Genomic DNA, 18684 nt, shown 5'->3' with positions numbered 1-18684 from the left:
AATCTCTGGTTTATCTTGTGAATCATATTTACAGACAAATCAGTGCTAAAATTGCATGATGCACCATGGCACCCTTGAAAGGTTCTCAAGGTACCCCAGGGTGCCACTCTGGTTGAGAATTGTTGGCCTATTGTATAGCCTGGTGGCTAAGACAGTCACCTAGGAAGGTGTATGTTCAAATCCTTTCAGCCTGAAGAGGGCCTAAGATCCAGGTCTCCCAACCTCTGGGTGGATGCTATAATCACTGCATTCTTATGTAAAAAGAGGTCACCACCACCGGGGACTTAGGGACCCATCTTCAGAGATTGTATTAAGTCACAAACAAATTGAGGTATCTAAAGTGAGGCCTGAATCAGATGCCTAAGCTCCACTTCAAGGCAGGAATTCAGACACCTCCTTTGGCTCATTGTTTCCTATTGATAGCATCTGGGCTTTCTGGGATACCCTTTAGATGCAGTTACCTCTGCCCATTCTTTGTATAATCATTCTCAACCAGGGTACCATGGTACTTTGAGGTGCCATACGATTCTTTTAGAGGGTGCCATGGGGTGCTGTGCAATATTATCACTGTTAGATCTGCAAACATTTATATATGATTTAGAAAATGAACCCAGAGGTTTTGAAAAACATTTTGACCTGTTCTGAACTTCCTGAGTTCTTCACAACAGAAGAATTGCTCTTTTATTTTTCTGTAGTCAAAAAATGAGTGAGAACTCAAAGCTGGCATTTTCTGAATGTCAAAAATGGTTGAAAACCACTGTTATAGAGCTTGTAGATATACTGCATTCCTGGGCCAAGGCAGCCAAATATTAGGCAATTCCAGTGCCTGAATGCAGTACCTCTGAAAGCAAACTTGATCAGGCCTAAAAGTACTTGAGTACTTATATCAGGCACATAAAATGTAATACCCGCTCACCATCAGTTATAATGTCTCCAGAAGACCAGATCCAGTTTTTGGACAATCTTTAACCAAAGGCATATTACATTAAGTAATCAATTGAGACTGACTTTTATAAAACTATATGGGAAATTAAGCTGCACTGGTTTGTGTACCTCATGCAGTGGCTTCTTACATGCCAGCTTTGCTTTATAGTGTATCAAATTACTTATAAGTATGATGGATTGAGGAAGGCCCATGATTTATATATCAATTCATGTTCTCATTATTAAACTTCTGTCCCTTGAGTTCACTCTAATAGCCTTGCTTTCCATATTTAGTGGATAGAAGAGCCACAGAGCTGTTTTGCACAAGTTGCTTTGTTTCTTTCTCATTTAGATTTTTTATTTAAAGGGGTTGTTTTTAAGTTTACATTTAGTCAAAATAAGAAATGTCTCATCTCACATTTGTGTAACATTATTTGTAAGATTTTAATGACCCAAATACCAATGTTTACAAAATGTGGTCTTTTTTTTTGTATAACCTATCAAAAAACACAAAAGATTTAGCCTAAATACAGAAAATGTAAGGTTAATGCTGTCACTGGACTTCTATTTCTATTTAAATCTTTGAACTTACACACAAGCCACCAACACAAAGAAGTTCATAATAACTATTATGTGGTCTATTCATGAAAACCCACTGTTTCTGCAGTATCTTAAGAGATGTGGGGAAGGTTAGCCAAGAATTGCAGCCTTAACTCAGAATAGTTTTGTGGGTGGAAGTGGAAATAAAAAAGGATTCTGTGGGTGTAAACAAAAAAATCACATTTTTCTCAGTACATATGTATAATAGCCACTGTTCAAAGCTGAATAATAAACATAGAAGCAAAAGGTTTCACACCATGGAATTTAATGTAAAAATATTTCTGGCTTCCATATTGTGGGAAGACATTAAATTCTGCAAAATCAAGAGATAAAAATTGGCTCTACACTTGGACAGATGGTGTTTCAGAAAACCAAACAGAATCTAGAGCCCTTTTACAATAGCACCAATTGTCAAGCCACAGTGGTGCTTTGAAGCCCACTGGAAAATGAAGAATTCATGCAGATAATCTGCTCTTCATATATGTCTTGTAATGCATGATTTTGTAGAGGCTTTGGAACACTCGAAGTCATATCCTGGTTTATAAACCCAGAAGTCATATCCTGTTTTTGGCTGAAATGTCTCATTGTAAATGTAATATTTGTAAATATGACACATATAGAAGTGCTGCTGAGAGGCCATTTTCATCCCTAGTTATGTGATAGAAATTGAGGTTACACAATGCTGTTAACAATTACATGGCAAGCATCAGCACCACCAACTCATGTAATTAGGGTTTGTAGGTACATTTTTTAGACTATAATGCTAATATAACAAGCACTAGCAGTGAAAACTACAAACCAAGGCTGTGAACAGACCTGGATTTGTAGCAATACAAGTACTGTGGCACTTTGTAGCACTACAAAAACAAGGAGCAATGGTCTCAAGTTGCAGCAAGGGAAGTTTAGGTCAGATATTAGGAAGAATTTTCTTACTAGGAGGGTGGTTGCGCACTGGAACAAGTTACCCAGAGAGGTGGTGGAATCTCCATCCCTGGAGGGTTTTAAGACCCAGCTAGACAAAGCCATAGGATGTCCTAGTTGGGGATAGTCCTGCCTTGAGCAGGGTGGTTGGACTAGATGACCTCCTAAGGTCACTTCCAATCCTCATTTTCTATGATTCTTTGAAAAATATTACACTATAAGGGTCATACATAAGTTGACTGTGCTATGGCTGGAGTGCTACAAAGTCATAACAAAGGTGTGCTTTCCTGCCAGGGGGCAAAGGAAAGCTGTTCCTATGCTTCCCCCCCACTTTTCCCTTATTGCTGACAGCATGCCCACTCCCTTGCCAGGAAAGAGAAACTGTCTCTCTTTTTGGAAGGGGAGTGAGCTGTCAAAGAGAAGGCAGCTGTCCCAGGGCCAACAGGTGCTCTTTAATGGCTCACCATCCTCTGTGGCAAGGAGACCTTCTACTATGCCAGTAACCAGGACAGGCTGGCAGCAGCTGTTTCCATGACAGCAGTGATAGCACCTGCATCAATCCCTGCCACAGCAGACCAGGGACAGCAGCTCTCCTTGCCTTCCTCCCCCCTCTTGGGCTATCTTTAAAAAGTGGAAGTGCCCCTTGCTGCTGCCATCTCCAGTGGGGCAAGCCCATACAGCAACAGAAAACTGCCATTGAGTGCTGGGTACCCAGGCAACACTCAGTGACTCCCAACCGCGCTCTCCCTCCCTTCCTCCTTTGTCTCTTGGGAAAGTCATACATAATTCCCTGTGCTCTAGCTGCCTTTTGAGTGAGCACTTTGCTGCCTTATCCCATCTTGGTGGTCTACATCCAGCCTTACTTTTGTAGGGTCTAACCTGTTACAAGATCTTAGGCATGCTCAGAGACATCGAGCCCTACTATTCTGTGATTCTAGGATTCTTTGTCTAGAGGATTGGGCCTTTTAGCCAGAGAGGCATGTCCTCTCCCCTCCAGGCTTCAGCTTGAGCTAGGGTTCCAAGCAGCTTGTTAGTTGTGCAGCAGCATAACATTTAAGTGACTTTGCAGCTGACTAGAAATATTGAGAATAGCAGTGATAATTAAATGGTGGAATTGCATGGAGAACCAGCTAGACACCGAGTGTCTGAAACTCTGGGTCTCAGTCTCTGGATAGAGGAAGTCCTTCAATATTGAGATAGCCCTCTCATCAGCACTTAGAATGATATTGACCTCTTTTGTTAGAGCATACAACTCCAGGCCTCTTAAAAAAAACCTATAGGATGATTCTATAGGTCACAAGAACTGCTGAAAGAAAAAAAAAACCATGGTTAAGTGTGGAACTGTAGCAGCAGTCCCTAAAACAGTAGAACTGAAAAGAGTCACTTGTTTCTGACCAAGTAGATGCCTAAGCTTTGCCCCTTTCTTCTGTATTCAAAAGCATAACTAATTTGGGTAGAATCCTCAATATTTTTGCTCTTAAATTGTATTATTACTGCTTTTAAATATGTACTAGTTAAAATGCAGACAATACATTCAGGAGTTGTAAAGTATAGCTATTGGATATTTTTAGGCTTTTGGATTTTTTCTGATTAAACAGATTTGTCATCCTATTTTACATTAAAAGTGAAACATAGCGTATGTTTCCCTTGTTATTCTCAATAGGTAGTACTTTATTTTGCAAGTAGTCCCACTGATTCCAATCAATTGAGTCCAATGGCACTACTTAAAGTAAGGTGCTAATCACCAGGAACAAAGATATCACAATGTGGTCCTAACTTCAGGAGGCTTCTCACCTGCTGGTTTTGGATGCGTGCATTTTTACTCTGATCTGAATAAAGACTGATAAAAGATTGCTTTGAGTGGAAACAATACAAAAAATATTTTGGAGAAGTATCTTTTTAGGTTTGCACTTCAGATCTAGTGATTAAGCATTTTTAGCATCAGGTGAAACATACTTGAGAAATAGTGGTATCTTAGTGTTACATGCTACATTTTATTGTTTGTTAACACTGCACAATGGCATTCAGTATCTCAGTCATCCTAAATGAATCATATTAGCGTTATTAGATTTTTCTTTTTTTATTTCTTCATTGTGCATTTTCAGGTAGAGATTGAGAAGCTGGATTATCATCACTATCTGCCTCTGTTTTTCGATGGACTTTGTGAAATGACATTTCCCTATGAGTTTTTTGCTCGGCAAGGAATCCATGACATGCTGGAACACGGTGGGGACAAGATTCTCCCTGTCATTCCTCAGCTCATTATTCCAATAAAAAGTAAGTGAGTATGTGGAAAAACCCTAACATTGAATTTATATAGTGTAGCTTTTTGACAAGTTGCTAATTAAGCAATAAAACATGACAGGCTGTGCATTTCTAGGAGATTACTGCAAACCCAAGTAAATTGTGAAGTATGAGGACAGAAGGTGTGTGCCTTCAGTCACCCAGTATGTTCAGTAATCCAAAGAAATGTGCTGTTTCGTTTGTCTTTGTCTTATTACAGTGTCGATTTTGGTATTTAGAAATCTACATTTTTAGTTTATCTTTCATCTATGTATTAATTTAGTGTATCCATTATAAAAATAATCTCATAAGAAAACAAAAGAGCAAGAAATGTTAGGAAATTATTAAGGTTTCCCCCCCTTTATTTCTAATATACTTCACAACTGTCTCCACTAGATCTTCCTTTTTTCTGATACCCACTATTTTCCATTCTCATCACTCATCTTATCAACAGGTTTGAACTTAGGTCACTACAAGTACATCTACATGAGACTGTGACAAACCATGACGCCAACACTTATGTCACCGTAGCAACAAGCTACCTCACTACAGTGGGTCACTACGGTGATGTAGCTGCTAAAAATAACCATGGGCCATCATTTATTACTTCCTAAAGCAAATACTAAATGATAGTGCAGTAACAACTGCACCATGGGGGGCACTTGTAAACACGCCCTGATTGACGAAAGGATATATCATTTTAAAATGTTGATGTTTCTATAGAACATGTATTTTGGAAGTATTTATAATTCCAAACACAAATCTTTGCTGAAGTGCAGTTTGAAAGTTAAGACGTGGTACAGCTGTAGGGAGACCACTGTAGAAATTTATTTCACTTTAAATATTACAGTTTTCTAAGTATACATGTATTTCTGTTTGGCCTTTTCCTGTTCTTTTGCTATGTCATTGAAGCAAACCCATTTTTCTCTGACCTCTCCACAAGATTCTTGTTATACTTATCCTTCCACCCAATAAATATGGAAATTATATTAGACCCTTTCCTTGATTGGTCATAACAATCATTGATATAAAACACTGTATTTTCTCACATATAATATGCACCTTTCCCCAAAAATCAGCCCACACAAAACTGGGGGGGAGGGTGTATTAAGAGGGGAAGCTCTCTTCTTTGGTGGAAAAGAAGCATGTGTAGAGACATTGTGCGTGCCATGCAGCTGCCAAGATAGCTGCCACTTGTCTGTCTCAATAAGCTGAAGGGGCAGAGTCCTGTGTTAACCTTCTCATGGCCATAACTATTGCCTGAGCACTGTAACTTGTGCCTGAAGCAGTAAGTCAACTGCAGGTATTATCTTGATGAGGCTTATGATGTAGAAACAACACTTTATTTACAAGAACTTATACAAAGAACTAGTTATAGTAAACAAGCAACAGTTTTGCTACTGCAGTTTGCAAAGGTCTTGGGCCTAATCTTAGGTGACATGGAGTAGGTCATCCTGAGAACACAAACAGGAGGTTCCTGCTGCCTCACCCAGATTGTCTCCTGGGATGCCATACTTCCTGCACAATTTGTTGTGTTTGTGAGAAAATAGAGGATGGGATCAGGAATTGAACCAGAGTTCACCTACATGGCAAAGCAGAGAAACACCATGGGCTTTTTTACAGGTGAGGAAAATCAGTCTGAGTGGTTAATGAACTTGCCCAGTTTCACACAGTGCTTGGAACGGAGTCCGTATCATCTGGCTCTTATGTCTCAGCCCTCTGAACAGTCCAGTCCCACAATGTCAACTACAGTTTTCTGAAAGTGGTAGCCACCATACTACTTCTGATCTGCAAATTTTGTCTTGATTGTCCAGTCAGAAGGGCAAGAATATGAAATTGTCCTCTGGCTTAATTTCTGAAGAGGATTTTTTTGACTTCAGGAGGGAGAGGCCACCAGAGCTAATGCAGAATCACTCTAGCATAGGTTTATATCTAAAATATTGCAGAATGAATGAAGTCAATCATAATTTAGGGGAAAGGATGAAAGACAGTTGAGGACATGATAAAACACAGGCATTACAATATTAAGGACCAGGATTGGCCTTTTATTCATTTGATATTATTATTTAAAAATGATTAGTGAAAAATGTAACTAGCTATGCCAGTGGTTAGCAACCTTTTGCCACTATGGGCCAGAACTTGCAACCCAGCCCACTGCTCCACCCCCAGAATGTCCAAGCTGCTGACCTGTATCCTTGCTGCAAATGCCCAGGCTGTTTGCAGCAAGAGCAAGCACAGATGTAAGAGCAGCAGGGAGGTCTGTAAAGGGGGTTGTTGACAAGGAGACAGGCTGCTCAGTGTAGCTGCATTCTGCCCAAACCCCCGTGATGTCCCAGCCTTGATCAGACCTTCATGGTCTGGATCCTGTCCCCAGGTCATATGTTGTTGACCCCTGAGCTAGACTGTATGGTATGGATATAGGGAAGATATTTTTAAAATACCAAAAGAAACGTGTTGTCCTCAATAACTGCTGAATTCTGAAACCCAACAATAATAATCACTTTCTTGGAGGATTAAGCACATACAATGAATAATATTGTTATTTATTTAAAAGTTGTTTTAAGGTATTTAAATTTTTATTGTCAGAATTCATGGTATATTTGAACAATATTAATGGGGGAATTTAATAGCAGCCTTCAACTACCTGATGGGAGGTTCGAAAGAGGATGGAGCTAAACTGTTCCCAGTGTTGCCAGATGACAGAACAAGGAGCAACGGTCTCAAGTTGCAGCAAGGGAAGTTTAGGTTAGATTGTAGAAGTGTAGGAAGAATTTTCTCACTAGGAGGGTGGCAAAACACTGGAACAGGTTACTCAGAGAGAGGGTGGAATCTCCATCCTTGGAGGTTTTCAAAACCCAGCTAGACAAATCTTTGGCTGGGATGATCTAGTTGGTGATGGTCCTGCTTTGAGCAGGTGGTTGGACTAGATGACCTCCTGAGCTCCCTCCCAACCCCAGCCTTCTGTGACTCAATGGTATATTTGAATATAGCCAACATTTAAGTATGTCTTTAATAATCAAATATAAAAATATACAAAGAATTCTAATGTAATGGCTTCAACTTCATAGTTAGGTCTTTCCTCAACCCCCACACACCTTCTGTATCCATTTATTTTTTAAGTGACTATTTAATAGCTTAATCCCATTGCATGGTTTTCATCCATATATAGAAAAATCAACATATAAATATAAATGGGGAATTGATGCTAAAGCTTTTTAAACAGCATCCTACCTCTGGGGAGTGGAAAACATCGAAGAACACAGTCGTTTATTTAATTTGTTTTCAACCTTATTTCAGTGCAGATAAGTTCTTTTTTAATTATTTTTTTAGCAGTTTTAAAGTTTGGAGAGGTATGTTTTTAATGAATAACCCCATTAATGCAAATGACATTGGCCTCTCAAGCACATTAGATGTGTACACTTGTAGTAGATTTTAGATTTTAAATTTGCTGTATGTAGTAAATTCACAGCCACAGATCTTTGTCATTCTGCTGCCTGCACAATAAACACAGCTGTCTTTTAAACTCATTGGAGTCTCTGAAGTGTCTCTTTAGGTGAGTTTTATCTGACTAGTTAGTCATCTCTTAGACCACTACAGTATTTCTATTTTGAAAGAAAAAGCAGTGCCACTGGACAGGGACTGCTTCGCAAGAGATCATTGTTGGGGCAAAGGGAAAGAGACTGAGAGAAAGAAATAACTTTTTAAATAAAGCTTTTATAAAAGCATATGCGTCAAAGAAAAATACCAGTGAGGGGCTGCTCTCCAAAGACAGTTAAAATGAGAGAGAGTAATACTACATCACATTTTTAATGCTTTTAGGGAACAATTTACTGTCTTCCTGCCCCACATGTTCTTTCTTAACAGTACACATTTTCAAACCATGTCTTGAAGTTGAAAATAACGTTATTTAATACACATATAAAGTATCTCAAAATCATTTATTTTTAACAATTTCTCCTCAATAGTAGGGGCAGACTATGGCTAACAATGATATGAAAGTTGGTAATAGAGTCATACATTTTGCCCTTTCTGCTGTTTACACGTCATACAGGTTTAAAATAATAGGAATTTATATGTGTGGTGTTTCCAAATGTAACTACCTATCATTATTTCCCCTTTAAAAATATTGTTGCCTTTTTTTCCTTTTGAACAAGCATGCAGCAAAAATTCAGAACAAAAAAAATCATGGATTGGAAGAACTGTCTTAACAAGGAAAGTTAAAATTTCATTTTGCACTGACAAAATATAATATAAATATAGGGTATTTATGCACGTGCTGCAAGAGACAGGGGGGCACTTTAATGAGAACGGCTCCCATATATAGGTGTGGGAGACAAAGGTGCATTTTAGCAGCATTAGTGTTCCATTCTTCTCAGGGAAAACTGAGGCCTGGCAAGCCAATCATAGCAACTAAGATTTGTTAGAAAATAAAGGGGCTAGCTATTGTGGTAAATACTTTGCAATGGAAACGCATTGTTTTAGAATCTTGTCTATTCATTGGGATTATGTAAACATTCTTTTTTGACATGTACCCTGCCAGGAAAAAAATGCTTTTAATTTCATATTTGTCAAATTAATCTATACATAATTATGTGTAAAAATATAGCATATGTGGGCTGTTATTTTAAGAAGCAGTAACTAAACACTTATAGAGTGCATGTACATGTGCAATTAATTCAAAGCAATAAACTCTGGAGCAGTTGGAGCCAGAGTTAACTACTCCTGGGTGCAGCATCTATATGTGCACCCAAGACAGCAGCAATTTGAGCTGGGGCAGCACAGTGTACGTCAGGATCACTTGCTCTACTGACAGGGGACATGGAGGGTCAGCTCTACAGGTGGCAGTGTTGGACAGTGGAGGGGATGGCTGGGGCACAAGGGTGCTGAACGTGCAGAGCCATATGGCTAGGCAGCAGGCAGGAGTCTAGCCCCCTGCTGGCTGGGCTAACTGGGTGCAATTTACACCCGTGGTCAGAGTCTACATGTGCATTTAATCACAGTTAATTACCCCACCATAAAATAGTACTTACAGTGGCATTTATTTAGTTTACTATGGCCTAACAGCATTGCACGTGTAGACACTGAAGCTTTATTCTACAGCTAATCAGTTTACTCCACAGTTAAGCACATCTGTAGATGCGGCCATAGTGCATATCAATTCTGTACAACCCAGTAAATCTCAAGTCTTCATACTATATACAGTTTATTACACAATAGTCACCATACTTTCATTTAGAAGTGTAACTTAGATGAAAATAGTGCCTCAACAAAATGTCAGCTGGTAGAGTAATGTTGCTGATGGAGTCAGAAGTAAACCAGCTCAATTTCAAATGGTAGGAGAGTTTCAGTCTTGTAGGCTATGGTGCTATGCTCTGAAACATTTCTGCTGTGACAGGCTAGATCAAGGATATCTTAAGCTTTGTTGAAACTCAATTTTACTAAAGAAAAATAACTTTTTATTGGATTTAGATACAGAGAAGTGTGTGAGAAAAGAGGGCTGAATGTTCTTCCCTAGTCAGACATAAAGAAAACTGTTAAATGTCTTCACAAATCTCTGAATTAAAGTGATTTAGTTTCCTTCCTTTCCCCATATTATTGATTTGTTAAATGTTCATTGTTTCATGGACTATAGTGTACTTATTTTATGTTTAATATCAAATTAGGGTCACTATTGCAATAAGCAAAGAGAGGGTGTAGGTGCTGCTGTTAACCATTACTAAAAAAAGATTGGCATTGTATCCCTATTTTTTCTCTGATATCCTCATTGTATTCAGTAGCGTGGTGAATGCTGAATATCTACTTCTTTTACAGAAAACTTAAATATATTTACGTGATGTGCTCATAAATTTGCCCTCCTTGACTGTGTTTTCACTCTGTAAACCATGTAAGTTGCTTCTTATCATCCACATTAAATAAAAGAAACCTTTAATAGAATTGTCATCTTTCTCCTGATTAACTGTTGTCCTAAAGAAAAAAATCCTGATGTTACTAAGAGATTGAAAACTAATTCTGAATTAACCTCCTCTTTTTTCAAGATTTGGCTTGTTTTCAAAGAAAGCACATAGATTTAATTTTTGTTTTGTTTGTTTGTTTTCCTGATTCTGAAAAATTGAAGCATTTATATCCAATAGTTCAAAAAGTATATGGACTAGCAATAACCAGATTTAGATTGGATTATGCAGCTCAGAAAAATGCTTTATTAGCGGTTCCAAATTTGCAGGAAATAGGATTTATTTCTTGTTACATCCCATCTTTTATTTATTCCTGTCCTCCAAACAGTAAGAAATAACTTTACATGTTCCATATGAACAACCTTTCCAAAAGAGGACTGTCATGTCATCCTTGTTTAAAGGATGTGTGTATGTGAAATCTGAAATCCCTTGTAGGGATACTATTCCAAAGAAAAAGGAAAGAGGGACACACATAGTAGATATAGAAGGGGAAAGGTAATTATGGGAAAATAAGGAAGAGGTAGGTATGAGGAAAGAAGTAATGGAAGGTAAAAAGAAAAAGGGAAAATCAGGGAGAATAGACAAATTTAAGAAAAATTTAACCTGCAGGAAAACAAAACAAAACTGTGAAAAAACTTGGAAACTGTAGCAAGATAGAGAAGGAAAAGTTGGAAAAAGAACTAAAAGAAAAAAAATAGTTAAACGAGGAAAAACAGGACATTTTGTCATTTTTTATCTTATGTTTAAGTAAAATGTTCTTTATACAGAATGTTGATGTTTTTAAATATATATATTTATACATAAAAATATATATGAACATTTGGCCAGCTTTGGATGGGGAGGGTTTGACAATCTGTCCTAAATCTGGCTTCCTTTATAAGTGACATATAACATCTTTTTAATAGCATCTGATGAAGTAGACTGTCAAGTACAAAAGATTATGCCTTGTTGAATGAGTTGGTCTCTAAGGGCACTTACATTAGTTACATTTTTCACATGATCTGGTCTCTGAAAGCACTCTACAGCAGTGACGTAATACATATTCATAGCTTCTGAGTGCTTTTAAAATGGCCGATCGCGTGAAAAATTAACCCTTAATAAATCAGTTATTAGCTGAAGGTGCTCTACAGCAGAGTGCCTTAGGAACTGTCTGTTCAGGTTCCCTTGAGGGTTAATTTTTTTGCATGCACCTCTATGGGCTGTCACAGAGAGTAGAGAGTCCTGTGTACATCGGAGGAGGGAAGAGAATGGGTATAGAGGGGGAAAGTGGGGGGGAAGATACCCCTGCTGCGGTACCCAGGGAAGGGGGGAGGAAACCCTCTCTGCCTCATGGGCCCTCCCCAGCTACCCTGGCTCGGGTACTGGGGAAGCTGGACTGGGTCTATGAGGCAGACACAGGGCTTCCTTCTCCCAAGACCCACCTGAGCTTCTTGACATCAGGTGCACCCTTTGCCGTGGCCAGAGCAGGGTTGGAAGGGGAAGGTGGTGTGGAAAGGAGCCCCCACACCTTATGACCCCACCCCACAGCTACCCTGGATTGGGTATTGGGGGGAGCCAGGCTGGGCCCACAAGGTGAGGGGGCTCTATTCCACCCTGCCCCGCTCTTCCGTTCTGGTCACAGCAAAGCTCAACCAGCAGCTGCATGCTGCCACTGTCAAGAAGCTCAGGCAGGTTCTGGGGAAAGGGAACCCCACCTCCATCTCACAAGTCCAGCCCAGCTCCCCCCAGTACCCCACCCAGGGTATCTGGGGAGGGCTCATGGGGCAGAAAGGGTTCCCTTTCTTTCCTCCTCCCTCAAGCCTCTTGACCGGGGCAACACACAGCTGTCAGCTCAGCTTTGCCACAGCTGGAGCCATACATGGGAAGGAGTCATGGGGTTGGGAAGAGAGGCAGTTCAGCAGCCTCCTGAGAGTGCCCCCTCCTGCTGGTGCAGGCAGGCTCAAGCCCCTGCAACCCAATAGGTGAACATCTGTTGAATTCAGTGAACCTCTAACTCATGGTACTTTGTATAAAGTTCCATGAGTAAGAGCATATCCCATAAGCACCGTAAGTGCATCCTGAGTGTACCCTAAGGTGCCACCCTGCCCTGCCTTCTGCCTTTCCTTTAAAAAAATTACTATAACAATTGAATTGGATAAATAGTAAGAAAGGACTTTTGATTGCTACTTTGGTAACCATTAACTACCCTACCATCAAAATTACAGACAATATATTTACAGATATCATGGTAGAAAGACTGTGTCAAGACTTGAAGGTCTGAATATATGAAAACAACAACATGTGGGCATAACTAAAGTTAATGCCAATCAAACTACTCACATTTTAAGTGTTTTGCTGGATTATGGCTATTCTGTTCTATTACCCTGATTGCCAGTAATTCACTATATGGTTTTAGCTTCTTCATGCATTTATGTACTTATCTGCAAAATGGCATGATATTTAACTTCCTTAGTTTAGGAAAAAAATGGGAATTTTTTTGATTACAGGTGTTACAATAGGAGTAAAGAGAAGCACCAGATACAAGCTTGAACAATTGTATTTTTCAGAGCCTTTATAATCTGTAAACTTATATCTGAGACAATAAGCCCTTCGGGTCTTAAAATAAACAGGACTAAGTAGGCCACAAAAATTGAGCTTCTGTGCTTTGAGGGCTCGCTCCCTTGCAAGAGATCTATTCTACATCATCTTGTTCTGCTGCAGGCACAGAATCTGCTAAAACAAATGCTTTGTCTGCCAGCATGAGGAAAGTGACAAGGGCAAAACTAGATGGGCTTTAGGGCTGAGGCCTGAAAAAAAAATAGATTTGGTCAGTACAAACTTTAAACATATGGCTTTGAAAGATGGTTTGGAACTAATGGAAGTACAGCTTGAAGCAGTAAAATATATAATGATTAAAGTAAAAATAAAAAAGCAGTAACCAAATCCTTTATGGTATATGAGAAAAAAAATAGAAAGGTGGAGAATGCAGTTTGGTCTTTCAGGACCTGGGCTCTCAGTGTTCCATCTGGGAAGGAAGGCTCTGACCGGATCATCTTTATTAAAAGTATATTTTCTGATACATTAGAATTAAATCTTGGAAAGGATCTGCTATGTAGTTTTAAAATGTTAGAATATTTCTTTATGTATGAAATCTACAAATCCTAAAGAAGGTGGCATTACAGTTTTTGTAGTATCAAGTATGAGACTGAGACACGAACCGCCAAACTGCCAGAACCTAGAAGCAAAAAACCCCCAAACAGCTTAAATAAGAGGCTGGCAACCTTTATAAGCAGCAGGCTGGATCACCATTGCATCAGTCCGGCACAGGTTGGGTGGCTTTGGCACAGGATATGTGCCTTTGGCAGCACATCAGCAGCCAGTTGCCTGGCCCTAGTGCAGCTCCTCACTGCCCAGCCTCAGCATGGGCTTGGGCAGAGGCAAAGCCCTCCTACTCTGTGTGCTAGATCCAGTGTCTCCGGGACAAATCTAGGGAGCGGGCAGTGATGCAGTTGCAACCCCCTCCCCTGTTTCATTCCTGCTCCACCCAAAGTTTAAAACTAACTGCCTGGCAGTGACAACAGCATTTCTTTTCAGGAAGCAGTGAGGGAGTCAATTGACTTTGTGGCTCATTATAATCTATAATTCCTTCCAAATTCTTCATTCCAGAAGTATCAATGAGCCTCTCTCCTTTTTAACAATCTTGATGTTCCATTTATCAAGTCATCTTTTCTTCATGTGATGATGCACCACACCATCTCCACCCCGCCTATTTTCAAAATCCTAGATCTACCCATGAGTGGCTCCCTGGGCCTGATCCAGCCCACAGGTCATATGTTACTGATCCCTAGCTTAAATGGTCCCCAGGTTTTCTTCCCCAGATTTCAGAAGTGCTATTCCAGGAAAAAGAATGGGCCTGAATACTATAAAATAACCATTTCTAGCAGGGAGGGTATAGGCTGAATTGTTAATCTCAGCGTGGCTAGATAAAAACAGACAGAAAAAGCAGCATAGGTTTTGAAACATTGTTTGTCTTAACTCCTAGCATAAATTAATAAATATTAAATTAATAAGGAATTAAAAAAATCTCAACATGAAACCACTTGCAATAAAATGTGATACCAAGCATTCCTTGGAAAGCATCAGTGACTTTGGTCATATATTGAATCCAATTTTTTTCAGCTTTTAAAAAGTAATGGTACTATGGAATATCTCCTTAAAAATTAGAATTATACCTTTCCTAACAGTACATGTATTTAATATTGTTTTTTGTTTTATGAATACTTACTTCAAACTTCATCAAAAACATGTTAGAGGCATTAATTAAAATATGTGTACAAAATATACCAAAGTAGAACTAACTTAACTAGTGAATACTTCGTATTGTGTTATTTATGAAAGATGGAAAACATGTTGTATAATATTTAAATGGTTTAAGGTTACAGCCATAAAATAATGAGGATTTTCACTTGGGAAAAATTACAGGACATCTTTTAATTTCTTAGTTACCTTCTTATATTGACCCTGATTATTAGGCCTGTGCAAGTAGGCAGCTATTTGATCCAGCTTTGGATCTGGCCGCTTCAGATGCCAGGGATCCAATCCGGAGCTCCGGACCGGGTTCCCACTTTGATCGGGCCGAAGCAGCTCCGAAGCTTCGGAGATGCCTTGGAGATCCAGCCATAGGGTATAATGGGGAATCAATGGAATATCTATAACTTTGTTGTTTTTTGTCTGATTTGGATGAAACAAGCAGGGATAGTATCCTCTGCTGAGAGCATGAAGCCTGCCAAGTTTCAAGAAGATCGATGCAAGGGTTCGGGGGGGTACTGCACCCCAAATTCTTGAAAACAAAACTCATGTCACGTATATGTGTTACACCACAGTGGAGTGAAAACTGCAGGGATGGTAGCCCCTGCTGAGACCACAAAGTCTGCCAAGTTTCAAGAAGGTCAGTGCAGGGGTTTGGGGGAAACTGCACCTCAAGCTGCTGACAGGCAAAACTCATGACACAGATGACCCTGTGTGTGTTAAGGCGCAGTGGGCTGAAAACTTCAGGGGTGGTGGCCCCTGCTGAGGCCACAAAGCCTGTCAAGTTTCAAGGAGATAAGTGTGGGGGGGTTTGGGGGAAACTGCACCTCAAGCTGTGGACAAGCAAAGCTTGTGATATGGGTGACAGTGTGTGTGTTCAGGTGCAGCAGGGTGAAAGCTGCAGGGTGGTAGCCCCTGCTGTGGCCACAAAACCTGCCAGCTGTCGAGGAGATCGGTGCAGGGGTTCTGGGTTCTGGGGCCCTGTACCTTTAGCTGCCAACAGACAAAACTCATGACATGGGTACTTGTGCAACTGACTATACACACACACACACACACACACACGGTACATAGCAATCCTTATCCTAATAGTTTCAGAGAGATTTACTTGAAGACACATTGAAATGGACTCTGTATAAGGCCACCAATGCTTCCTTACTTCCTTTATTTTTGTCAAACTTCCAGAAACTTCAAGGCTTTTCAAACTACATGAGAATTGTTGAAGTATTCTTCTTTCAAAAAATGTAGCTGAAAGCCTCCTCTTCTGGTTTATGTAGAAGAATGGTCTCCAGTAATAATAATTTACAGAAAATATTTGTGCACTTTAAGGGGGGTGGGGGACGACTTTTCCTCGTTCATTCCAAGCTGCTGTATTTTAGGAGAAGGAACTCTAAAGAATTAGATGCTTATACAGTTTATAATGTAATGATGTTGTAATGTAACAGGTGTAGCTGAGGTTTTTTTATTAGTTTGTATAGTACTTGGGCTATATTCTGCACTCCATGTAAGAAAATAAATGTAGCTTTTTATAAGTTACATATGTAGTTCAAGGGGATGAATACACCTGTTTTATATACATCCATTTTTTGGTTTAATGCTAAATATTTTTAGCAACTTTGATTATCATCTTGAATCTGGCTTATGATGTAGTCCCACTGAAGGAATTCAGTGTGTGTACCGCTGAGCTGTGGAATAATATAGAAAAATCATGTATTTTGGAGATAGGATGACATAATAGGTTGGGTGGGTGTACTTTATGTAAAGATGAAGTCAATCTCAGTTTCTTCTCGACTACTGCAGAGAGGAAATAGAACTCCTCATCTGTGAGGCTAGTTGTTCTTTGTATAGTTCAGTCAGTCAGCTGATACTGCTGACCTCAAGTTGCACCTGAGACTTCCCTGGGTCTTGAACATTGCAGAGGGTTTAAAAGATATGCAACTTCTTCTACTACATTGTCTGGGAACATATACTTGGTGTCTTGTATGCCTCAGAGAATTATATGTATTATTTGAGTACATGATTCTTCATTATTTTACTCTGTCAGATAAGAAAGGGGAAGTGACACAAATCGCAAAGACATTTTTTGGCTTTGGTAAGCTTTGCACATGTCCATCCCATGACTCTTACGTAAAGCTTGGTGCTGGGTTCTATACTGAGGTTTTCCATAAAGAGGAATGAGATGCACATCCCAGCTCCTAACTCAATGCCACACTCAGTGCCTGGCCAGAAGTCCTTCTTTCTAAGGGTAAAAACAGCTGTCATCAAACAAAGCAGATCCTGGCTGTGACAAAACACATCCAACCATAGCTGATTCATGAAGACTAATGCTTACAACAGGTAAGCTTCCTGTCTAGCACCATGTGATGCCATAAGCTCCACTTAGAGATTTCACATTGGCACTGTGGTCTGTTTTGGCACCAATCAGGAACAAGCATGCCTTTGGCATAGTTAGAATCAATTCCGTAATTAAAAAGCAGGTTTACACATTTTCCATGTGACCCTATTTCAAAAGAAAAGGAAAAAAAAGATGAAGAATTCTAAATCACTGAGTCCAAGAAAAAGAAAAAGTGGAGGCTGTAGCTAGCAGAAGCTTGCAGCAGCCTGCACACTCCTGGCTGCAGGCTGACAGAGATTAAAGCCAGCTGCAGGTATCAGGAGTGATTGTAGGTTGCTAGGAGAAAATGATTATCTGGCTACAGAAAGTTAAAGACTCCTAATGAGAAGAGCAAGGGGGTGGGGACTTAGGAACAGAGAGAGTCCTTGGTTCTGTTCTGATGCTGCTAGCCAAGCACCCTGTCTTTCTGTCAGTCTCCCTTTGGTTGTCTCTCTGCCTCCTCTTCCTAGGAGCCTTTTAGAATCCTGTGAGCCAGCTAATTATCCTCTGAAGCTGGTTCACTTCTCTGAGGCTGGTTCACTTCTCTGAGGCAGCCTGTAATCAGTTGCCTTCAACTGGGCTGTAGTCCCTGCCAACCTGCAGGCTCCTACAGCTGGGAGTGTGCCGGCTGCTGAAAGCTTCTGCCTGCTATAGAGGCCTCATTCTCCTATTCTAGAAGTACATATTTCTTCTGGGGACTGAGTGCCAGAGTTAGCATCTCCTTTGGTTCATATTCCTGACTACCACAGACTATTTGAGCTCACTAAAGGCCCTAAAGATAGTACTGTTATAATAGAAACAGAACTCTCTCCCAAGACTAGAGATCAAAATGACTCATGATTAGGCAAGGATTAAAGGGTGAAATTCACCCTGGCACCCAGGCTGGATTCAGATTGCTCAGCTCCTTCCAGGCCAGATCCAGACATTGTGGCAGCAGAGCAACCAGCAGCAAGTTCTATCAGGGTTAACAGGTTAATTCAGGGAAGTAGAAGTAGAAGTAGAAGTAGAAGTAGGGCCAGAAGGGACCTTGTAGATCTTCAAGTCCGACCCCCCACCTGGGTGGGAGAAAAGACTGGACTCAAATGAGTCCAGCCAGGTAGTCATCAAGCCTCCTCTTAAAGATCCCCAGGGTAGGAGCCAGCACCACCTCCCTAGGAAGTTGGTTCCAGCTCCTAGCCGCCCTAACTGTGAAGTAGTTCTTGCAGATGTCTAATCTAAACCTACTCTCTAATAATTTGTGTCCATTGTTCCTTGTCATGCCAGGGGGCGCTAGGGGAAACAGTGTCTCCCCTAAACCCTTCTGGTCCCCCCTAGTGAGTTTATAGACAGTCACCAGGTCCCCCC

The 18684-nt window shown here is 40.2% G+C and overlaps 1 protein-coding gene across 3 annotated transcripts in view; it reads left to right on the top strand.

Annotated features, from left to right (window-relative positions):
• Positions 1 to 18684, top strand: part of PACRG (PARK2 coregulated) — a 649143-nt gene that overhangs the window by 360924 nt on the left and 269535 nt on the right. For all 3 annotated transcript variants that reach the window (XM_019526943.1, XM_019526942.1, XM_019526941.1), the window contains one exon: positions 4551 to 4722. In XM_019526943.1, the coding sequence (XP_019382488.1) occupies positions 4551 to 4722 (172 nt within the window). The remainder of the gene's footprint in view (positions 1 to 4550; positions 4723 to 18684) is intronic.

This window comes from Gavialis gangeticus, unplaced genomic scaffold, assembly GCF_001723915.1.
Source record: "Gavialis gangeticus isolate Ggan-Ray unplaced genomic scaffold, GavGan_comp1, whole genome shotgun sequence".
Lineage (NCBI taxonomy): Eukaryota > Metazoa > Chordata > Crocodylia > Gavialidae > Gavialis > Gavialis gangeticus.
This window is presented reverse-complemented; position numbering and strand designations above follow the sequence as displayed.